Below are 26,029 nucleotides of genomic sequence, written 5' to 3'. Positions count from 1 at the left end.
ATGTCTAATATCTCACTACTTTGCACAGGACATCAATTATTACAAATAAGGTATAAGCGTGCATGACGTGAGCTGTCAATTGCGGAAGATAGCAGAGTTCCAAATCTGATCTATTTAAAAATTAATTTTTCCCAGAATTTGATGGTTCTTGAGTTATAAATCGTGTAACTATATCGATTTTTATATTTATTTATTTAGATAAACACAAACTACCTGTTAGAAAGAAGAAATGTTAGCAAAGAAATAACAAATATTAGAGTCATAAACGTTTAAATTCTAATAAAGCAATTATAGATCCCATTGTCATAATCAAACTATGTACTGAAATTGCTTCTAATGACGTATTAGAGTTCTCTAATGCCGAATATCTGGTTCCTTCCTCTCAGTCTATCCCCTATTTTCTTTTCTTCCGTCTTTATCCACTTATCAAGCAATAACCTGCCGGAAATTACAGAATACTAGTTAGTGAACATTGACAGGATTCATTTATTTTAAGGAGTTCCTTTTTGTAACCTGTTGAGTGTCCTTTCTTAATAACTTTTAGATGTTATTGTTTCAATAATTGTAGTTGTTTATTGATTTAGTTTGTAATTGTTTATAAATTTTGAAAAGGTAGCTTTTACAAAGACAAAAACAATTTTTTAAATTTTATAAATAGACTTTTAGGAAATGTTCTGTATACAGTCGTGTTCTTATCGTCTTTGACCATCCACATTTGAAGACATGGATTATTTTTTGTAGTACATGTATGAAATATTCGAACATCTGTTAATATTATTATTCTGTAGTCTATTTTACTAGTATGTGTGTTTACTTTACCTTAGTAGGTTAACTAGAGGAGGTTCTGTGTAGAGTCTTGTCCTAATAGTATGTAACTAGTGATTGACATTTGAAGACATGAATGATGTCCTCTAGTCTATTCTATTATTATACCATATCGGCGAGAGAAATCTTGGGTCGGTATTTACATGTTTAGGATTGTTTTAATCTAAAGGGAAAACCTGGACTTAAACGACCCTAGCCAAAACTCCCAAAGAACTAAAAGTTATAGTCTAATTGAATTTTAGACGTTTTTTCTAACATACCACTCGGTAATAAGATCATTTGAAGTAAAGTATAATGACTTAAAATGACAAATAGTCGCGACCAAAACTGTAAACAATGACACAATTCAAGAATAATACGAATTAAAAATACACACCCTTCTCTCTTGCACCAAACCTTCGTTAACTGTCTTCGAACAGCGCAAAAGAATATTCTGCAACCCGCCGGACACCAGGCAAAGATCCGAAAACCGTTCCCGCGGGAACCCCCTCAACGACATAAATGCATTTAGCTAATGAACGCCGTCGCACTGCTAAACACAATATTATATGCAAATGGAGCTAGTCGTTGTGTTAAATAATTCCTAGGGATGCACCTAGCGAAAGCTTAAGCGAACAAATTCAACCCCTTCCGGTTACCCCTCGTTGTCTGCCCCTGTCTCTGGCAAGTTTAACAATAAATAAAATTATAAATTATAAATAAATAAAAAAACACAAACAAAATATACTCAGCTTTTAATATATTCACCTCTTAAGAGCAGAATTTGTTTGTTTGACTCTGACATACAGGGTCCAGCAGGGGCGCATATACGGGAGGGGTAATGGGGGTAATTACCCCTCCCAGAAAGAAATTAATTTATTTTAATTATTACTTTCGAAAATCGACAACTATGAAACTATAAACCCTTCCCGGACACAAACGGTACATTGTAAGACAGGAAATTGTAGAGAGAAACAAACCCTATAACATAGGATACAACATTTTAAAGAACAGTGCTTTCCATAAAATCAATAAAATGAAAAATATACGAAATAATATACATGTACTGATTTCTTTCGAAAATAGACAACTATGAAACTATGAACCCTTCCTGGTCACAAACGGTACATTGTGAGACAGGAAATTGTAGAGAGAAACAAGCCCTATAACATAGGATACACCATTTTAATGAACAGTGCTTTCCATAAAATCAATAAAATGAAAAATATACGAAATAATATACATGTGAAATTTTTTTTCGAAAATTTTCTAAAACGGTACATTGTGAGACAGGAAATTGTAGAGAGAAACAAGCCCTATACAATAACCCTTCCCAGAAAGAAATTAATTAATAAGATAAAATTTGGTATAAAATAAAATTGTTACAAAAAGTTAATAATACAAATTAAAACAGAATATCCAAACCAATCCAAGTAGATTTTTTCCACAGTTACAATACCTTCCAGAAAAAATTTAATTCAAATTTAGTACTTTTTTGAATATTCATACTACCCCTCCCAGACTCAATCTCTAGATGCGCCACTGGGGTTCGGCAATAGTGCGTCGGGCATCTGTAGCTCCTAGAACAAAAAACTTAAGAATTTTGTTTAAGTGCAAATCTAAAGTATTTTCAAGGATGTGTTCCAGGAAAATATTTTAACTTCTATAGGGTGGCTCAAAAAAAATGAACACTCTGTATATTATTGCATTTTTGGCTTCCTTTTGGATCACTTTACATAATCCTAAGATATGAGTAAATATATTTCGATAGTTTCAGAGATATTAATAAATAAATAAAATTATATACCTATTTTTCAGCCTTTCTTAAAAAAATTATTAAAAACACAAGAACTGTTCTGAAATCAAAACTATATTAGATATTTACTTTAAATGTTCTGTACTTACTTTGCTATAAATATGGTAATCTAAATATCAAACAGGATGTTTAAAATTTTACGCCAAACTAAAATAAAAAATATTTTTTCTTCGTTTTTTTTTTAAATGGAACAACCTGTATATTAGTTTTTAAATAGATGGAGCATTAAAAATGAACATTTTTTATATTTAGGGCATTTCAAAATTTTTAACGGTTTCGCAGATATTCGCGGTTTTATATTTCATATGGCATTTTCCATAGTAAATTTCTATAAAAGCCACCCAATGATTTTTCTGTCGTAATTTACCGTTAAAACACTTTAAATACAAAAAATGTTCATTTTTTAATTCTCCATTTAATAAAAAAAACAAAGAAAATATATTTTATAATTTAGAAAGTTTGGCGTAGAATTTTGAACATCCTGTATGATTTAAGATCACGATATTTATACCAAAGTTAAGTATATACCATTTAAAGTAAGTACCTAATATAGTTTTGATTTTAGGACAGTTCTTGTATTTGTAATATATTTTTTTAATGAAGCTTTAAAAATATAATGTTTTTATTTATTTATTAATATATCTGAAACTATCTAAATATATTTATTCATATCCTATGATTATGTAAATTGATCTGAAAGGAAGCGAAAAATGCAATAATATACAAGGTGTTCCATTTAAAAAAAAATCATCCCGATCCACTGACACTTTATTGAGCCACCCTATAGAAGTTAAAATATTTTCCTGAAATACATCCTTGTACATACTTTAGGTTTACACTTAAACAAAATTCCCAAGTTTTTTATTCTAGGAGCTACAGATGTCCGAAGCACTATTGCCGGACCCTGTATATTACTTTAAAGTAGTGGAAGAACTGAGTTGCGAATTTTTTTAGGTAAAGTAGTATTTTTTTTAAAGTAGGTATTTTACAATCATAATCAGACTCAATAATGAGCCCGTCCAGATTAGCCCTGGCAGCAAAAAGGAGACGTTAACTGAAATCTTTTTCTTTTTCAATAATGAGCAATATTCTGTTTGTTTTAAAGTTTGATGCAATCAATGTATATTAAACAAATACACTAGAATAACACGTCCTATAAAATCCAACTACGTGTTCTATCGCTTTTAAAACCCATTTCTACGTCTCTAAACCGTATTTTTCCTCTAAGCACTTTTAAACAATCGATCTGACGTTTCCATTGCCACCTCCCCCCCTTGCTCAATTCCACGGGCAAGTGGCGAAGAACAATAACAGTTGCCACTCGAAATTCTTTTATTCTTTCGACCTTAAAGTTGTTGGAAAGCCCTTGGAAGGCGAACACCTCGCCGAGAGTGCTACAAAGGCCGCGAAAGGGCTCTCAGGGCGGGAGAAACCAGACCACTTAGACGAATGGCTTGCATAAACTGTTGGGAGAGCATTTATCTTTGGATAACGGTGGAAATATTCGTTTATTTATTGTCTTGAGGGAGAAATAAAATAGAAAACAAATAGTGACGATGATTGGTTAACCTATAGGTACAGAGACACGTTTAAAAGATAGACTAACCAATTTAGGGTGCACCAAAAAATACATTTTTAGTTACCGTGAAAATATCGTTCAGGATAATGAAAAAAAAATCTGGTAAAGTTTGAGTGTTTAATATTAATATTAAGAGGTGCCTCATCGTGATTTTCTATTTCCCATTTAAATAACACGGGGAAACAATGTTTTTTCTTTGGAATTTCATTGCGTTCTAACAAATCACTGTTTTGTACAAATCCATACATATTCTTATAGGAAATTGAACGGTCTTCAAAAAAGGTCTGATATAAATATTCATTTAATCGACTAGTTTGAAAGTTATTGAAGGTTAAAATTCAACTTCAAATCGTATATGATACCTTCAACAATTTTTTATATTTTATCATGAAATAATCGCTCAAAAACATAACATATATTTTATGATTTTTGAAGCCATTTTTTCGTGATAAAATATGACAGTTTATGTTTATGAGCCAATATTTCGTGATAAAATATAAAAAATTCTGGAAGTTATTCTATAAGATTTGTAGTTTAACTTTAACCTTCAATAACTTTCAAACGAGTCGAGTAAATGTATGTATATCAGACATTTTTTGAAATCCGTTCAATTTCCTACAAGAATATGTATTGATTTTTACAAAACACTGATTTGTTAGAAAGCAACAACATTCCAAAAAAAAAGAATTTGTCTCCCCATGTTATTTAAATGGCATTCTGGCAGCATCATTCTGGAAAAGAGTTTAAAGTGTAGAACAAAACCCTGAGACTTCCACGAGCAGAAATCAAAATAAAATTTAAAAGACTACTGGAAATCATGTTTGTCCATCAATTACCTTAGTGAATTTTTCAAAATGCAACATTAAAATTGAAATGAACTCAAAAAAGTTATTAAAAAAAGTGTCATTGTTAGTGGTAATATATATAATATGAATTACTGTAAAAACTATTTAATAAATATTCAAATAAGAATTTCAATTCGATCGTAGAAAAAATGTTATGTGCAATATGTGCAAAATGCATATTTCTTGCACTCAGCATGTTTGCAGCTTTCGACTTTGTCTCGAGCTGCAAAACTCATGCGTCGTGCAACAAATATGTCCTTTTTGTACTAGTTACACAAATAACTATTTTATATTGTCAATGATGTCGCAAAAATTAATCTTTTTGTGACATTTCAAAAAAAAATATTAGAAAAAAATTATCTGATTAAGAAAATATTTTGTAAAGTAAGAAAAATTTAGAGTTGTTTATTGTTACTCGTCGTGTAGCAATAAAGAAAATACTTATTTTTCTACTTATTCAAAATGGCTCTATCTAACAATGGAATAAAGGACACACAAGGCCATAAAGAGCGCCATCATCCACGATAATTAGCTCGTGTAACAATGCGATAAGGAAAAAAGGACAAAGGCAACCAAACGCAACCCTCGCATAACTATAAAAGTGTCTCCCCCTCACTATTAATTTCCTCCTCACTTAATACCATCGAGCTGTAAAAGATCTTCCTCTGAGCCCGGACATCCGAGCTCTTGCAGGATGTGCACTTTGATTATTTCGCCAGTAATTACCAGGACCTTTGCCCTTTAAAAAGTACGACGCAAGTCTATTGTGGAAGATAAATGTTTCGTTCTTGAAGATGTCCTTATTTTGTCTCTCTATAATATACACGGTGTCTCAATACTGACGTTCCAATAACATACTTTATTTCTATTCATGGTAAAATAAATACTAAATCACAATAGCTTCAATTCCTTCACGTCGGTGATGAGGAGCTTCCACACGTTTTTGACAGTAGCGTATAAAACATAAATTTCTTGTCCTGAACTGTCTAAATATTGGCTACCCTGCTGATTTTACAGCGAAGTCGTAAAGAGGTTTTTAAAGGTCTGCGTCTGCGTATGCTGAATATACATGCCAAATGCTGTAAAATTAACAAAAGGGAGCCAATATTTGGACAATTTAAAATTTGTACCGGATTTCCTGTGTTTTCAACGACGATGCATCATCAGATATAAGTTCGAAGCATCAAAATAGGCATTAATTTTATATTAATTGAAATACTTATTAAGTAAATAATCAAATAATTGATTTGATCCTCTCACATAAGAGCCTTGGCGAAACTTTCTCAATTAAAGCCAAACACAAATGCTCTCAATTATCGAGCCCTCTCCAAGATTCAATAAATGTAGAACTACTTCCGAACTTCCTTTGGTATAATCTCTTTCACAAGCGCCGCAGTTTTACTATTGAATGGAATTATTGTGAAACAGGCAAATACATACCTATTTTGGCTGGTATTATCAGTGGAGCAAAGGATTTATAATGATTGGTATTACGAAATTGACCCATATTGTAGTTTTTATTAATTACTACTAGGGTCTAGTATGATTATAATTTTACGACTATTTTTGTAGATGTTTTTTCTTTTTCATTGCGCCCTCGGCAAAACCTTTCATTGCTGCGCAGCTTCTGTTTATTTACCTAAGGCAAGCTATACACACTACATAGGCAAATAAAAAGAAAAATAATATCATAACCTTCAACTTTCAATATTTTACGTCGAACTCAAACTTTAAATGTTTTTTTTGTAAAATGGTTGTTTACCTGTTAACCAATTTATTAGAGCAACTAATGTTCGATCATGGGGATTTAATATAACTGCAGAGTTCTGCACTAAAGACAATTATATAACAGTACTGCGGTTAAAATTGCCAATAAAAAGTGATGAGAACTTAACTTCAGATGATTTTAATAGTAGATGCAATCAATGGATAACAGATTTTTCGTTTTTAACCAAAATTCAATAGATGGTTAAGCTAACTTTACCCAAACTGAGTCAGAGAACATGAACGAAAAAGAGGACTTACTGCGGAAAGTGAATGCAATATTGAACTGATTAGAAAATTTACTAAGACCACGAAGAAAATAAACACTGGTAGTTAGTTACCTAATGTTTTTAATACAAATCTTACCAAAAAATCTCATTTCTCCAGTTTGTTTTAATAATTAATGTATATTCATTTGCAACCACCTTATTTGGTGTTTTTCTTAGCAGTCTGGTCAGTTAGTTATATATAGATAAAATTTAAATGCTTCTGATGCTATTTTTCTTCAAAAACTACACTGTTTATCAGGAACAAGATATAAGTAGATAATCAGTTGCAAACGATAGATCAATGTAGATTGTTTTGCTTCGATGACCTCTTTATAGAAGGGCAATAGCCCTTATAATACGTAGTGCTTTCCCTTTTCATTAGATAAGATAGAGCCAGCGAACTGTGAAAGTTGGAAACTGTATATTAATCAATTTGCTAAACTTCGATACAACTTATCAGTTAAGGGTTGCACGTATAATGAAGTCTTTAAGACAGTTTAGCATTAATAACAGAACAGTTTGTGGGTATTGTTTGTGGGTTTTAGTTTATTAAGCACTTTGATATATGCAATCAGGTTTAGGTATAGATTTAGGACCTTTTAGTCACGACGTTTTCTGTATCTCTGCCATAAGACTGACAGTAACTAAAGGAGCCTAAACTTGTCTTAAACCTCGAGACTGATTAGTGTGCGTTAGCCTATTTAATTTGCACCGAGGCATCACATAGAAACTTTTGTTATTAAATCTTTTGTTAATTTTATCGAAAAAAAACTAATGTTCAGAAATATATCATCTGTAATCCAGCCAAAACTTGATAAAATTAAACGAAAGTAACTTACATACCTAACGACTTTTTTAAAAGAAGCTTTATTCGTTTTTCAACATTAGCTATGCGATAAGAGCCTCACAGAAGGCTACAGTGGCGAAAAAATAATTGAATTTTCTTTGATAAAGCCAGAATTTATAATGACACCCCAAAAAAAACGCCTGGATGGAACTGATAAATCTCTTAAATCCCGACAGAGGGGGCTGGAACCATCTGCATGAAATTGATTTGTTGCATTTTGACAGTTACGGCCAGATACCGAGCGTATTCAGAGCCGGTTAACAATGACCCCTTCCTTATTGCCTCGAGATAAGGCCCTTTCTACACCAAGGCAGAAGAGAGAGGAGGGATGATTAACGGGGTAGAAGAGACAGAGAGGCCAAGAGCCTAAAGGAGAGGGTAGAATAGAATTACCCTCTGTTTAAATAAACCGCAAAAAATGAGTGTGAATAAAGTAGGTCCCGTCCAGATTAACCTTAGCAACAAAAAAAATTGTGTGTACTTGTACTATGTGCGCATATTTCAAGTAAAATTTCTTCTTACTTTCGTCTGTCTGTCTGTTCGTTTATTCGTCTGTTCGAGGTACGTCTATCCATGTGCCGAGTATCAGACAAAACTTACGTCAACATTATTAGTTCCTACGCTCCCACCCTAGACGCTAAAATTGAGGATAAGGATAAATTTTACCAAGTTCTACAAAATGCTCTAAAACGAATTCCAAAGCACGAACGAATCATTTTGCTAGGTGACTTTAATGCTCGTGTTGGTAAGCAACAGGAAATATGGCCTGACGTATTGGGAAAACATGGAATAGGGAACGTAAATAGGAATGGTGAACGCTTATTAACAACATGCACAGAGTATAATCTGTGCATCACCAATACGTGGTTCATGTTGAAGGACAAGTTTAAAGGTACCTGGAAACATCCCAGATCAGGTCACTGGCATCAATTGGACCAATACCAAAATCTCTGCTTTACGGTGAGCTTGTAGACGGTAAGAAGAGGCCGGGTGGACAACTCAAAAGATACAAGGACATTTTGCACGAAAACTTAAAGGGAATTAACATGCAGAATGAGTGGGAAGAAGCAGCTCACTATAGAACTCAATGGAGAAGAATTGTAAATTCAGTTAAGAGCGACAACCAAAAATTAAAGTGGCAACAAAGCAATGAGATTTTTGAATGTCCGGAGTGCGGTAGGCAGATAACAACACGTATCGGGCTTTTCAGTCACAGAACAACTCATGATAGGAAACGCCCTGCGCGACAATCTTCCGATGCCTGTCAAATACTCGTCAGCGAGTAATGGCAGTATGTATATACGTATGTATACATGTGCCGAGTTTGGTTCCAATTGATACAGAATTAAGAGAAAAATCCTGATGATTTCATCCATTTAGAGGCATTGGTTCGACACGTCGAGGGGGTCATCCTGTAGCCCGTCCCCAATTATGCTGAAATTGACCCACATTTTTCTTGAATATCAAATCCTTAGTCACATCCTGATGAAGACGTAAACGAAACGTCGTATCCAACATTGCAGAGTTGGATCGTGTGCACCGCTACTCACATAGCCTACCCATCAAATTTGGTCGCGATAGGACGATCAGCTTTTGACGTTTCTTATGTCAAAATTATCTGTCACAATGACACGTGTCGTACACGGTCAAGTTGGCCTTACGTTCCGAGTTTCGGTCCCCTAGTTGACATAGGGCCCGAGTTACGACGCTTCAAGGTCTTTATCACTTTTCCTCTCGCGAGCTCTTGTGTTATGGCAAAGGTCATGGCTCGTGTGTCACGGCTTACAATTTTTACTCCCATCGCGCGTAAAGAAATTTCACTTCAAAAAGACCTTACAAAATTTTCCTAAATCAGGAATTTCTTTAATTTCTAGTATCAAAAATGAAAACGCCTAACACGAGGAACACCTGGAGCGCTATACTGTATTTACATCGACAATCATCGGTATCGGTAAGTTACAACAGCAAATAAAACAAGTCGTAGAAAGACAATTTCAAGTACTTTAATTAACTTTGCCTTATAAAGTATTATGCTTCGGCAAAATTAAGCTGTACCAGTTGCAAATCACCGGCGCCTAGCAACAAGAGCCCTACGCCAATTCATCTTACATTCCTTGCGGAAAGTCCGCAATCTCGCCCTTGCCCAGCAAAGATCTAACACAATTATTGTCCCCTACCTAGCCGGAGAACTATCGTAGGGCCAGGCGCCCTACTTCACTAATTACTTCGAACCGACAATGTAAAATTATATTATTAAAGGTCATTCCGGCGGTGTAGACATTAATATTAGTGGAATACGGAATTCGGGTTCACCAGAGCCTTCTCTATGTATGCATGCCGGTCCAGAATGCTATTAAAATTACTTAAAAGCAGCATAGTTTAATATGCCAGACATTTACCAGGTTTATTTTCAGTAAGTGGTGTGTTATAATTTTTATTTCTTACTGAATTTATATAAGCTTTTGTCGTTTGAGTTCGCTAACCATAAATAGAGTCACAACTCCCCTGGGATATTATTAACGGGAAAGATGCCATACTTTCCTCTGCTTTTATAGGTAACATGAAATGAAAAATTTATAGGTAACATAAAAAATGAAAATCTATACTAATATATAAAATCCTTAAGTGACTTACATACTGATTAATCACGATCCTGCTCAAACCACTCAACGTAAGAAGCTCAATTTTGGCATACAGGTTGATTCTAGGGTGTAGAGGTTCGATAAGAAGGGATTTTTCGAAATTCCAGTTCAAAGAGGGTGAAACCACCCCTCAAATATTACAATATTTTTTATTTAAAAAACGGTCAAGTTTCCGAAAAAACGCTTAAACACGTATATTTTATTTTGTTTTTTTACATATTTTAAGATTTCAAAAAATGTATACAGGGTGTTTCGAAAAATCTGGTCACTGATCAATCACGATCCTGCTTAAAGCGCTTTACGTAAAAAGCTGATTTTTGGAAAACAGATTGACTTTAGGGTGTAGGGGTTCGATAAGAAGGGATTTTTCGAAATTCGAATTCTAAGGGGGTGAAACTATCCCTCAAATATTAAAATATTTTTTAATTAAAAACCCGTGAGTTTTTCGGAAAAACTCTCGTATATTTTATTTTTGTATCGTACATTTTATTTTGTTGTTTTACATATTTTAAGATTTTATATAAATTTATACAGGGTGTTTCATAAAATATGACCATTGAGTAATCACGATTCTGCTTAAACTGCTTGACGTTTAAAGCTGATTCTTGGTAAACGGATTGACTGTGGGGTGTAGAGGTTCGATAAGGAGGGGTTTCTTGAATCTCAAATTCCAAGAGGGTGAAAACGCCCCTCAAATATTACAATATTTGTTATTTAAAAAACGGTTAGTCTTTCGGGAAAACGCTTGGACAAGCATAATTTATTTGGTTTTTTATATATTTTGAAATTTTTTTAAAAAAACAGGGTGTTCCAAAAATTTGGGTAATTTTTTAACCACGATTCTGCTTAAACTGTTTGACGTAAAAAGCTTATTTTTGGTTTTTGGTAAACGGCAAACGGATTTTTCGAAAGTCAAATTCCAACGAGATGAAACTACCCCTCAAATATTACCAAGTTATATAATAATAGCGCCATATTGTTTTTTCTCATGCTGACATAAATGTGAGAAAATTTTATATATTTAGTTTGTTTGTTAATGGAAATTCTTGCTTTGTTTTATCATCACCATTACAAATGATTAATTCGACGCGAACGAAGTCGCTGGTACACGCTAGTTATTATATATAATCTAAAAAAAATTAAAAAGTTATAGGGGTGAGCCACTTTTGAGACGCACCCGGTATATTTCAATATCTTTCTGGATTTGAATATGCTATTTTCCCACTATTTTTGGTTTGTCACTATGTCACTAACCGCTAACATGTGAGTTCCAAATATAACTTAGGTATTAAAAAAAATGTATATTTTGTAATTTTTTCTGAAAATTTTATTTATTCTATTAATCGTGGCGGAGACGAATCCAACAAATCATAGTAAATTAAAATCGGTCCAGCAGTTCTTAAGTTATAAATGGTGTAACTTACCCGATTTTATTTTATTTATTTAGAATTTTGTTTCAGACAAATATAAAAAAATCATAAAACTGTGCTAATATACATCAAAAATATATGTCAAAATATTTTTTAATTGGAATATTTATGTCATTGTAATAAATTATATGACAGAGACACATATTTTAGATTCAGTTTGACACTTTGTTTTGGTATGAGAGTATGTAGCTGTCGTCTGGATATGCAAATCTGGAGAGAGGTGGATTCTAGTAAATTAGTCCTCGGGAGTTTATAAACTAAATACCTTGTCAGGCATGCTGCAATAATATTGCAAATAATGTTTATGCTGTTTCAGTAATTAATTTCCTTTGGTACCTTGTAAATAGATTTATTTTTGTTAGACTTTGTTGTTTATAACTATAGTTTACAGTAAAATAACCTTAAAGATCAAAAATACCAAAAAAACGATGTTAAAGACGGCTGGGGAACCTCTTTTAATGCGAAGTGTACAAGATAGCTTATTAGCCGTTGTAAAACATTCATCGCTACTATATTAAAAATATTTTGAATGGGAAAACGGTAGTAATGACCCTTTATGTCACTTAAGTGCTGTTAAAGAGGTGAGTTTTGTTGATGTAAATAATAACTAATTATATATTTATAATCAGTTTATTTTTGTTTCCTAAAATATTTTGATTAAAAGAAAATATGTTAAAGTGGGCAACGCTGTGCCGGCCAAGCTTAACCACGTGACTAAGAGTTTATTTGGTATGATCTATATTGTCATATCATAAGAGTCGATTTAGAGACTCGTCGGTAGGCTATTGACAATGACAACGGCCGGTCCGGATTCCCCGTAAACAAAGTAGACCTCTGTAAGCATGATATTTATAAGTCCTCTGTATAGCTCTGTCATAGATAAACAGCGTATTCAGAACATTCCCATGGATAAAACCCCTTCCATTTCTGCCATCAGATAAGGCCATTCCTGCAATGACAAAAAAGATATTTAAGGGGAAGCAGAATTAAAACAAGGGTAGAGTCACCCTCTGTGTAAACAAACCTCAAAATGGGGTGCGAAAAAGATTTTCGTAGCTGTGAAATAGGATTGTAATTAGTCAGTTTGTAGGGGGAAGCTTTAGATTCACTGTGTCGCCTTGTTTTTAGATTAAGAATAAGTGTACATGAAACTAAAATGTAATGCCTCTGGTTAAGAAAAAAAAACTAATTTGAATTTTATCATGTTTCTCTCATCTCAGAATTAATTCTGTTTATTCCAAAACAATTTATCATAACACCCTCTACACCGAAATGTTTTGCAAATGTTTTCATAGCTGACATTTTTAATAGCTGACATATTTCCTGCAGATTAAGTGAAAAGTTTTAAGTAAAATATAAAATATATCTTAAAAACCAAAATATATTTTAGCTCTTTTCCCTCGAAAATTCGATAAAATTAATGCAATAACCTTCAGCTGTTCAACCTTCGCCCATATTCCGATATATTCCGATTTGGATTTATTGAATGTTGTTTTGCAGAAACCGTTCAGGCGAACATCAAAGTGGATCCGGCAACGTTGCCGGTCTTCCTCACCTCCAGCCAAGTGTTCAAAGTGAAGGAGCATGACAGGGTTGTGCTGCCTTGCGAAGTGACAAACCTTGGTAAGTAGATACTGTATAATGTTCAAGTATATGTTTCTTTATTATCTATACTTATTATATACAAATTGAAATTACGAAATATGTACATAGTTTTTGCAAGAAATGAACTAGAGGTGGGAATTCTAGTTCCTTGGGAGGAACTAGTTCCTTAGTTCTAGTTCCTCCAGAGGAATAGTTCCTTGAACTAGGTCTTTAATTCACAATAGTTCCCGACTAACATTGACATCGTTGCTTGCTAATGCGTTTCGTTGTCAGTCAGAACTATATTCACAGTATGATCTGTATAATTTTTATAATGTACGGAGATATAACGAGACGTGTAATTGTGTATGTTAAAAACATATAGGTAAGTTTTATTGCAGATAAAAAAAATAAAAAAGAAACTCAAATCAGAGTTTAAAAAACTATATCACAAATCAATTGGAGCAAATATTACAAAAATTTTACGAAAAATTGCATTTTTCCTCACTTCAAGCTTTTTGTTTTTGTCTAAAAATTCAGAATACCTACTTCGTTTTATAAGATATTTCTTAATTTTAGGGACCTAAAGCGAAACATTCCCATAAAATATTTAAAAAACAAACTAAAAATCAAAAACAGTATCCACGACAATTTTCTGTGGTAATTACGCCGGCTGGGCTGTGGCAATAGACAAGGCCGAATCCATCGTGGTCGCCTTGTATTATATCTCGGATCTGCCGACTGAATAGATTCCCGTGAACTAGTCTTTTAATTAGATTCTCTATGTCCGGATCCGATAACATACGGCTGGCACTCCCCACGCCTGCCTAGCATCAATCGCGCTGACTGATCCATACGTAAACTAGTCCTTTATTTAGTTCCTCTAGTTCCTTTAGGTCCGGATCCGATAACATACGGCTGGCACTCCCCACTCCTGCCACTAAACTAGTCTTTTATTTATTTTCTTTAGTTCCTCTAGGTCCGGTTCCGATAACGTACGGCTGGCACTCTTTACTCCTGCCTACCATCGGGCTACGCGCGCTGGCCGATCGATCGTCGTCGCATATTATTATATATCGGTCACCGTCTCGATCCCGGAATAGGTCCTGAAGAACAAGTTCTTTGAGAAACCAGGAACTAGTTCCTTTCATTCCGGGGTCGGAAGAGTTCATTGGAACTAGTTCGTTCACTCAATATTTTTTGGGAATGTTTCACTTTAGGTCCCTAAAATTAAGAAATATCTTATAAAACGAAGTAGATATTCTGAATTTTTAGACAAAAACAAAAAGCTTGAAGTGAGGAAATATGCAATTTTTCGCAAAATTTTTGTAATATTTGCTCCAATTGATTTGTGATATAGTTTTTTAAACTCTGATTTCAGTTTTTTTTTTATTTTTTTTATCTGCAATAAAACCTACCTATATGTTTTTAACATACACAATTACACGTCTCGTTATATCTCCGTACATTATAAAAATTATACAGATCATACTGTGAATATAGTTTTGACTGACAACGAAACGCATTAGCAAGCAAAGATGTCAATGTTAGTCGGGAACTATTGTGAACTAAAGACCTAGTTCAAGGAACGATTCCTCTGGAGGAACTAGAACTAAGGAACTAGTTCCTTCCAAGGAACTAGAATTCCCACCTCTAGCTTATTGTGTGAGAGAGATATCTCATCCCCTCTGTGCTATTGATGTGCTGTCAGAAGTGACACCGGTATAATTGATTAGTTATCGACCGGGGTTGAAAATTATTGTATTAATAATATCGCTATTAAAAAATATGGGTTCATAGCAGAAGGGTGAAAATTTAGGGTTGTGTGTATTTTTTGGGTGTGCGCCAACCTTTATTGATTTTTCTATAGTTTCAAATTAAAACACTGTACTTAAAGTGTAGAAAAATATCGATACCACTCCGCGCATTCTTTCTACTTTTTCCTGATGTAAAAAACCTGCAATTTTGCCACAGGACAAATATTGCCGTCGCTTTTAGATTTATTACAGGATCGAGCGATAATCGTTCGGGGTTTTCATCTTCGAAATCCACAAATGGGAGCTCGAAATTAAATTTTCAACTCGGTTTTTCCCCCTATAGTCGATGCAATTCAAAGTTTCTAGGCATAATAAATCTATAGCATTTGTAGGAATATGAGCGGTATTTATCCTGAAATGAGACAAAATAACAGAAATCTGTTTAATTAAAAAGAAAATTCTAAGTCTGTTTTTTTCATTTATTTTTCCTTTCTAATTTTTTGTTTTTTGTTTTTAATTTATATATTACGTCTCTTTGAGAAAAATGGACGCCTTATTTAAATTAGAAATCTGTTTATTGGTTTAATATCTAAAAATTCGGTCTAAACATATTTTTTTATTTTTTACAAAAATATTTCTCTTTATAGACACTCGTAGTGTTTGTATGAAAAAAAAATAACTTGCACAGACAAATAAACCGCCTATTATTATTTTGTTTGGGATCTAAAAGGATATACCGGGTGATTTTCAAAGTAGGCTCCCTTTTAACTTTTTTATTTTTTCAGATTAAAAAACGTATTCAGTTATTTTCTGTCAATACCTGTTTCAACAAAAATGGTAACAACTTTTGATTTTTAAATGGGACTGTCGGAATTTTTTTACTTTATTTGAAAGAAAATGACATTCTGAATAGAATGACATATCATATGTTTACTGTTAACATTTTAGTTAGAAAAAATATAGCACTTTAAATTTCAATCTAGAGTGCCATGGCTGTGTTAAAAACATAATTTTTAATCAAGGATCCTTGGAATAATAGATTTCATCATTTAATGTTTTTCGTGTGTTTTCCTGGCCAGTTAAAAGATGCCTAAATCGTATTATTAATTATAAGTAGATAATTTTTTTTCAAAAGGAATGATCATTAGCGTATTTGCAAATAGTATATTGTTTTATTAGGAGTAAAAATTATACTTTTTGCGGCTAGGCTGTACGTTTGACATTACAGGCGAGGTACAAAAAGTCATTTTTACTACCAATAGTACATGATATTTTTTTCAAACGCCACAAATAATTTTTAAACAATTTTTAAACGTTCCAATAATATATGATATTTAAAGAAATACCTTGTAAATAATTATATATCGAGAAACTATGGTTACGCTCGTCGAATTTGACACTTTATGTCAGTTTAATAGTATATTTTCGTACTTTTATGCTTAGGCGTAAAAGTGCTTTACTTTTATGCCTAGGCGTTAAAATTATTTTTTGATATTGTCAATCACGTCGCAAAAATCAATACTTTTGTGACGTTTGAAAAAAAAGCATTTATTATGGTATTTCCGTCAAATTGTCGTTTTATTTATTGTCATAGCACTCTGAAATGAAATTTAAAATATTCTTTTCAGAATGTCATTTTCTATCAAATAAAGCAAAAATTAGATTTACGTCATATACAGGGTTGTTCACCACATACGACACGGAGTATTGTACCTAAACGATTAGATTTTTACAAATTGTAAGTTTTGGGTTTATTGAAGGATTATTAGAGCTACAATTTAAAAATATTTTTACAAGATACAGAGTGTCCCAAATAAGTAAAAAATATTATAGTTGTGTTTTTTTTAATAAAACACCCTGTATATTATTCTATTTTTGGATTCTACGATTGAAATAAAGGTAAATTTGATTAAGGTTTATCACACTTAAACCTTACTGTTTTTGAAATATTTTCAATTTTATAAAATTGCCGTAAAAATTTTAAGGCTTCATTTCTCCAAGGGTATCAAAGTTTTTAATACTAAATATTTACTGAAGATAATTTATTGATCAAATATTGTGTTGCAATAATAAAAATTTTACTACCTTATACAGAGTGTCCAAAAATTTATATTAAATAATTACTAGCTTTAAACGGCAATAACTTGTTTAATTTAAACGGAATACCCTATATATTTTATGTGAAACAGATGCACAATGTAATGGTCTATCAAATTGTATTATACCATTTTTTACCCATCTCTTCAAGTTTTAGTTGAAAATGCATTTTCATATAATTTAGACCTCATTTATCACTATACCCATGGAATATTTATAGCACTATATATGTACAAAATGTACAGGTGGTAAATATTGCAAGCCCATTGGCATACAAAAAAAACTATTTAAATCTTTGTAAAAGAGTATATCAATTAAATATACCACCATTATTTCCAACCAAAAATTAGTTAATTACATACTTTTGAATTGTTTTAATTAATAAAGTATTCTACATAAATGTGGATTTGGCTCAGAAATCAATATAATAATAAGTTATGAAAATGAACGTCTTTGTTTTTATAAATAAGCATTCGTCAAAAAATGAAATAAAATTGGAACTTTTACCACACCGTCTAATACACACAAAATTCAGTTTTTTAGTTTTTGGAGCAATTATTATTAATGAACGTAAACAGTCAATTAATGTAGTTTGAATACTGGGATCATATTAATTGGTCCTCTTTAACAAAATATATTTAAACAGTTTTTTTTGTTTTTTAATTAAATAAGCGCACTATATCGACAATATTAGTATCTGTACCCTTTAAAAATTTGATACATCTTTAAAAATTTGTTACATCTTCAAAAATAAGCTAAAATGTCAATATTCCATGGATATAGTGATAAATGAGGTCTAAATTATAAGAAAATGCATTTTATACGAAAACTTGAAGAGATGAGTAAAAAATGGTATAATACAATTTGATAGACAATTACATGGTGCATCTGATTCCCGTAAAAAATATAGGGTGTTCCATTTAAATTAAATAAGTTATTGCCGTTTGAAGCTAGTAATTATTTAATATAAATTTTTGGACACTCTGTATAAGGTAGTAAAATGTTTATTATTGCAACACAATATCTGATGAATAAATAATCTTCAGAAAATATTTAGTATTAGAAACTTTGACACCCTTGGAGAAATGAAGCCTTAAAATTTTTACTGCAATTTCCGAGGCAATTTCATAAAATTGAAAATATTTCAAAAACGGTAAGGTATAAGTGTGATAAACCTTAATCAAATTTACCTTTATTTCAATCGTAGAATCCAAAAATAGAATAATATACAGGGTGTTCCTTTAAAAAAAATACAACTATAATATTTTTTACTTATTTGGGACACTCTGTATCTTGTAAAAATATTTTTAAATTGTAGCTCTAATAGTAACTATTAGAGCTACAATTTAAAAATATTTTTCTAGTTCTTCAACGAACCCAAAACTTACAATTTGTAAAAATCTAATCGTTTAGCTACAATACTCCGTGTCGTATGTGGTGAACAACTCTGTATAATTATACCAAATCTCGTTTTTTATCAGAAAAGAATAAAAAAGTTATAAAGGATTGAAAAACACCCGGTATATCCCATGATTTTTAATACAATATTTTATGGCGTAATCTATATAGAATATTTGAAAATATTAAATAACCAAATAACTTCCCAGATAAATTTCAAAATTCCTTCAATATAAAATCAAGCCCAGACAAGGCCATATTGAGCATCAATCGATCGACATTTTATTAAACCATCCCATGATAAAAGAATATATTAAAATTTCGAATCTGCCTATTGCATTCTAGATCGCCTATCTGCCTTGCATTTTATAAAGTTATTAAACAGTTGAAAAATTAAGTTGGAAAAGTTTTTAATTGAAAAACATCTAAAAGCTGACACTGAACGTAGTGGCTGAGGAGACGGCTGTAGAATATTTAGAAAGAAGTGTGAGATAAAAGAAAGGTGATTAAAAGTTTACTCGCCTGTTTGACTAGAAGAGAGTAGAATATCACTTATCACTTAGAGTTATAAAAATAGATAACAACCTATTTTCAGGCCTACTAAAAATACATAAAATTTTACCAAAATCGGTCATGCCGTTTCCGAGCAGTCTATTCTCTAGGTCTGAGAATAGGTTATCTATTTTTATACCTATAAGTGATATTATCTAGTCAATCAGGCATTAAATCATACATTAAATTACATTGTAAATAATAAAATGACTACAAACAATCATTAAAGTCAATTTTTACTTTTTACTTCAGCATACTGATGGGCCACGTGCCCAAATGTATATTTCTTATTTTATTTATTTGTTTAAATGCTCACAAATTAAAAATTTTTAATTTGTTAAATAAAATAAGAAAATTATATAACAAATTAATAAACAAATATTAAAATTAATAAATAAAATAAGAAAATTATATAACAAATTAATAATTTTCCTGTTTGAGCCCACTATATTATTAAAATTTTAGTGTATAAAGAACCATGTTTAAGAGATTAAACAAATAGAATTAAACTGACTAAACCATCTACCTACTAATTATTAAATTATTTTTACACAAAATACTCAAAACAGATCAGAAGAATAAAAAACGTTTATAGCAGTCTATAAGTAATAAAATAAAATAAAAATAACTCTAAAAATTAGAAGTCAAGCCAAATTAATCTCGAAAAACGTTAATATTCGCGCGGATTAACCCAAGGCGACAAAATACAAAATTAACCGCTAGAACAGATCATAAGTTATATTATATCAGTTGTTTATTGCTTATTGATTTACAATGTAGACATAATCTCTTTTTAAAAATATATTTTTGAAACAACATCCTGTATAATATTCACGCTATCAGCTCAAGATCGGCTAGACTAAAGAAATTTCTAGATCTGTTTGTAATTCCGCCCTTTTTGACCTTTTTCTTATGTTTTTTTTGTTAAATGTGAAGTTCGATCCATTTAAAATTGGCATCCTTAACTAAAAACCGAGAAAAGCTCTTACCGAATTTTCCTCTAAAGCGCCCACTCTAAGGAGAGCCTTGCTTAATATTCCCTGTACATCGTCCAATCGTTCATTGCCTTTCTTTTAACTGGTTATTGCCTTTTATAGAGTTCGATTTTTTATTCTTTTAATCTTTTTTGAAGCTAGAGTTTCATTAAACATCTAGAGTTATTTCTCTCTGAGATATAAAAACACAAATCTCACACAAATTTTTGGTATTATAAAAATGTATTAAACAATGCGTTCTTTTTTTTTATAGGTTTGTACATATTGGCATGGAAAAAAGGCATTGCAGTGTTGTCAGCTGGTTCAGTAAAGGTTTCTCCTGATCCAAGGGTTAGTTTGATCAATGGCTTTAACCTTGAAATACGAGACGCCGGTTTACAAGATGCTGGGGACTACGTCTGTCAAATTGGTACATTGGAACCAAGAGAGATTACTCACACGTTAGAGATATTAGGTATGTTTCATTTTTTATATACTCGTATTTAAAAGGCAAAATGTACCTTTATATGGGTTTATCATATTGTTACATCTTCGTTTGGTACATTCTGGTTAAGAGTATTTTGACATCGTACAACTATACGTTTGATTCTAGTACTAGTACTATAGTTGTATTGAAAAATAGTAATTTTTTCATTAAAAAATATGTCGATTTTACAAATAAAAAGTCAAAACTTGTAAATTTTAAAAAAGACAAAGAAACTTCAAAAGAAAATGATCTCAATCGTTTTTCGACCGATGTTTTAGCATCGGTACCAATCACTAACTCTAAAATTCTCTAACACTGTATTGACAATTATTTTAATCTTCTATATTTGAATCACGTTATAAAAAAGAAAAATACTTACTACAGAAGTCTCTGTTTTTGATATATTCTATAATAAAAGGCGAAACACAAAACTTTAAAGAATTTTCTAAGGCATAACTCAAGGAAAGCGTTGGAGTTTCCCTTGTTTTTTCTTTTACTGTTAAAATTCACGTCATGCTTTCGACATTTTGTCAAGGTTTATACCCTTTGTATGAAGGAAAATATTTATTATTTATTTTGAGGTAAATATGTATACGTGACTATCATTTTAAACAACACTCTAACCGTTTGATTGTGTTCAGTCATTGATGAGAAAATTAAATGGACTTATAACATAGCTGATATCGATGTATAGCGCAGAATTAATGATATAGTATTATAGGTAATATACTACCGTATGATCTCTAGACGTGATTTTTAAAAAATTGACATAAAACTTTAACAAAATTTATAGAAAGATTGAAAATGGATATAACGTTTCCAGACACAGAAATCTATTTCCAAAAAATAGTTTTCTCTGGAATTTTAAATTAGATAAACTAACTAATTACAAAATAAATTACAACCTTCTTAATGCCAACTGACAGTAAGCGCCGTAAGGGTTTGACCTCGGCAAAATTATTATCGATTATCATTCCCCAGCCGTCTTTGACGCCGTTTTTTTTCGATAGCATGGTATATAACCTTATTGTCATTACATAAATTTAATGATAATATTTTTTAGTATTAGTCTAGCCTGGATTATTAATTTTTAAAATTTCACAGAGCTTTATTATTCTTTGGTCGTATTTTATTCATAATTCGAGGGCAAGAAATATATATTTTATAGAGAATAACGTCGGTATAATGGAGCTTTTGTTACGTCAGCCATTGAGACCTAACACCGAACGCCTGCACACAATGTTTACACCTCGTCAAGCACCATCAAAGGCCCGTGTCTCTGTCTCGCCTTTTGATGGTTTATAGTGGGAAAATTATAGACTCATTTACCTCCTACCAGGTTTACTCTACATTTTTTTAATATACATGTTGCAATTTAGCCATGTGCATGTGAACCTAGCTACATACTGTTCATTGTCTCTTCTTGAGAAATGAAATTAATTAAATATAAATTTTTATTTCTTCGTCTTAGTTACGCTACCTTAGTAGCGTCATAACTCCCTTGGGACACTCTTAACGGGAATTTTTTAAGATGCCATAATTTCCTCTACCTTTTATAGATAACAGCCATGAAATATAATAGAGCTTTTAAGTAATAATATAAAATATAAAAATGGACACGCATCTAACTACTCTATTAATTTAAGAAAACAGTTTTATCTACATCCCCTGCTACAATATTTTCTGTAAAGGTATTTTTTATATTATTTTTGGTAAATGTATTCTCTTTAAAGGTTGATTCTCACTATACCTTCCGTTTCCATTCCATATCCATTCCATATCCGTTCCGTATTTTTTATTGTATTGGCCCTATACGTAAGCTTCCGTTCCGTATCAGTTCCATACTTTCTAATGTATAATTTATATAATTACGAAAGTTTTATTTTAAAAAGTATCTTTTGAAAAAGGTAATAGATTTAATTAAGTGGTGAAAAAATAAATAAATATCAGCAAAAATTTAACAGAGCTGGTACAAATGTAAGAACTTGACAACGCTGTTCCCGATACGCTTCAGCCCGTCCGCCAAAAAAATGTATGGAAGGAAAGGATATGGAACGGAAGGGAAACGGAACGGATAGTGTGCATTGTCCTATTCATTTACATATTTTATGTAAATGGAAGGGAAAGGGAAGGGACCTGATATGGAAGGTACAGTGAGAATCAACCTTTAGGTGGTAGTAACGCTTGTCGCGCTTCATCACCTTTTTCTAATATTTCCTTCTTTTTAAAGGAAACTTACTCGAACGTGTGCCGAATTCGTGTGAAAGGCGTTTTTTTAACAAAAAACAACAACCGTCAATAAACCGGCAACAAAGTTCTTACCAGCAGCATTAATACAAATATACCGGCAACATTTGTGTCATTTTAAAATGGGACAAAATGTCTTAAATTCAATAAGAAACAAAATTAGCTATGTGCCACGGAAATTGACGATGTTTATTTTTGATTATTATGATACTTTGTATCTGAAATTATTGCTTAATGGTATTTTATTATGATTATTTAATTTTACTCATGCATCACCCATAAAAACACTAACCAATGTCGTACACTTAATACCAAAATATCAGTTAAAAAGAAAAATATTACTTTTATTGTTTTCATATCAATTTTTACTAAATTCACTTTTCCCTTTCTTCACTTTCCAGTACCTCCAGAAATCACTTACGTGACATCAAACGGTCGTGTTGAAGTCAAAAAAGGCACAGTGGTTGACCTAGAGTGTCGTGCTTCCGGAAACCCTTCTCCAAAAATCACCTGGTCCAGGAAGAACAACTTACTTCCCGGGGGTGAACAGACTAGTATCACATCAGTTCTTTCTCTGGATAAAGTGGATAGGCATCATGCTGGAATGTACCAGTGTACTGCCAGTAATGGTATTGGAGAAGACGCAGTCCAGCAGATATTCCTTCATGTTCTGTGTAAGTAAAATGTTATTTTTTTATTTAGAATTTTGACTGTTTATGTTTATACAATCATTTAAAAGTTACTCATAGTTATTTATTATTTAAGTAGTTTATGTAGCATTTTGTCCTTTTTAAGTTTATAAAATACAACTCAAAAACTTATGCAGCATTTTATTCACAAACACATGTATACAGGGTGTTCCATAATAACATGATAATATTTAACGAGGCGGTTCTAGGATCTATTATAAGAAAAAAACTTTATATGAATATATGTTTTAAACATCTTAAATTTTTAGATACAGGGTGGTAAAATTTTCTATTTTTTTTCAAAATATCTCTGATGTTATATTTGATACACCTCTTCCATGCATCAAAATGTTTATTTTGATATACAAAAAAATTGTTTTATTTCTTCATTTCCTTCCAGTCGATGAAGAAATGATTTATACGAGACACCGCATCAGATTTTCAGCGATTTGACCCTGAAGTAAAATGACTTTAATTTTTTGAAGCAAAAACTATGCAGCAGATGAAAAAAATCATACTGGCACTGGTTGAAATAAATAAAATTCTTTGTACACCAAACAATGTATTTTGATCCATAGAAGACGTGTATCAAGTTTCATAAAGATATGTATAATATAATCAGAGTTACTATGAAAAAAAAAGTTTTTTTTAGAAAATTTTACCACTCTGTATCTCAGAAATTAAGATGTTTAGGACATATAATCATATGAAGATTTTCTCTTAGAATAGGTTCAAGAATTACCCCCTTAAATATTAGCATGCCTTTAAGAAACACTTTGTATACTTAGTTAAAATTATAAAAATTTGTTTGTTTGGAAACTAACAGCTTGCATTATTATTAAAAATCGAATTAAAGATAGCGCTTGTTGTTATTGTGACTTTCTTGAACTTGGTTTAACCAGCATCCTTCAAGCAGATATTTACATATTGACATGCGTACAACGTATCTTAGATCGTTTGTCGGAAACAAGAAATAGCTATCTTTTACATAGTCAAGCAGCCTTAAGAGTAGACTTGTTCGGTGTTGAGATTTGAACACCGGTGTTAGGTGTTGATAACCACCGGTGTTTCAGTCGGTGTACCAGTGTCAATACCGATACCGGTGTTTATCTCGATACCGGTGTTTATCTCGATACGTGGCATACTGGCATATCGCGATGAACACCGGAGTCGAGATCAACACCGATCTCGGTGTCGATGTCGATGATGCCGTTTGTTTGTTTTTTTTTTAGTTTTTTTTAATGTAATATTTTTTAGTTTATTTTACAGCTACGAATTTTTGTTTCTTTATGTTTTGTTTTGTTTTCTGTTTGTTTTTAATGAAGCAATTTTTTACTTTATAGTTGTTTATCTGATGCTTCCACTTTATTTTAGTGATTAGTCTAGCAATAAAATATATTTAAACTTGAACGCTTTAAGTTAAAGTCTGTGCGCTTTAATAAAGGATAAAAATAAGCGCCGATACGACATTATTATTATCAGGGTTTATTTTGAACTTATTAATTAACATTATTTCTTCTTTAATCCGTTTACCAAACACCGGTGTCGTTGTCAAAACCGGTATCGAGATGAACACCGGTGTCTAGACCAACACCGGTGTCGGTGTCAACACCGGAACACCGGATAGCCCATATTTCGCCACCGGTGTCAGCCCAACACCGGTGTTACAACGGTGTTCCGGTGTTTGGAACAGGTCTACTTGAGAGCGATCAACTCAGTTACCAGTTGGTCAAAGAATACCTCGAGAAGCTGAACAAATTAGGCAAAGGAAATATATTCTTTCTACTCGGAGTGTCAGCCCACCAAGGGATAGAATATAATGAAAAAGCAAACGAGCTAGCTAGAAAAAGTGCGAACAATCCACTAACTTGACCAGAACAGTTCTGCTTCTCTAGTGGAAACTAATTTAACTTAAAGCAGGAACTCAACAACTCAAAAGGATACAGTAATGAGGTGTTCTGGTATTTCCCCATTTTCCCCACATAATCTGCATTCGCCGGTATCTCTTAGCTTCAATCCAATGAGATGTTAATTAAGTTAGATAAAAGATGTCGGAAATGGAAAACTAACCTCTGTAATACCGTCTTAAATGTAGAAAATATTAAAATCTCAAAAAAAAATTAAAATTATAGTATTTTTTTTAACGAAATCTATTGTCTTCAAATTTTTCCTTGTCATACTGTCTGTCGGCAATAACTTATTTTTGAAACACCGAAATCTGTTTGAGATAGAACAAGACGTAGTTTGT

General features: G+C 32.0%; 1 protein-coding gene across 1 annotated transcript in view; it reads left to right on the top strand.

Moving 5' to 3' along the window:
• The window catches only part of LOC115882330 (limbic system-associated membrane protein-like), a 113,321-nt gene that overhangs the window by 53,675 nt on the left and 33,617 nt on the right, over window positions 1–26,029 (top strand). The window contains exons 2-4 of the mRNA XM_030900347.1: window positions 13,497–13,619; window positions 20,633–20,833; window positions 23,494–23,766. Of these exons, the coding sequence (XP_030756207.1) occupies window positions 13,497–13,619; window positions 20,633–20,833; window positions 23,494–23,766 (597 nt within the window). The remainder of the gene's footprint in view (window positions 1–13,496; window positions 13,620–20,632; window positions 20,834–23,493; window positions 23,767–26,029) is intronic.

Source organism: Sitophilus oryzae, unplaced genomic scaffold (assembly GCF_002938485.1).
Source record: "Sitophilus oryzae breed Bouriz unplaced genomic scaffold, Soryzae_2.0 scaffold_177_pilon_pilon, whole genome shotgun sequence".
Classification (NCBI taxonomy): domain Eukaryota; kingdom Metazoa; phylum Arthropoda; class Insecta; order Coleoptera; family Curculionidae; genus Sitophilus; species Sitophilus oryzae.
This window is presented reverse-complemented; position numbering and strand designations above follow the sequence as displayed.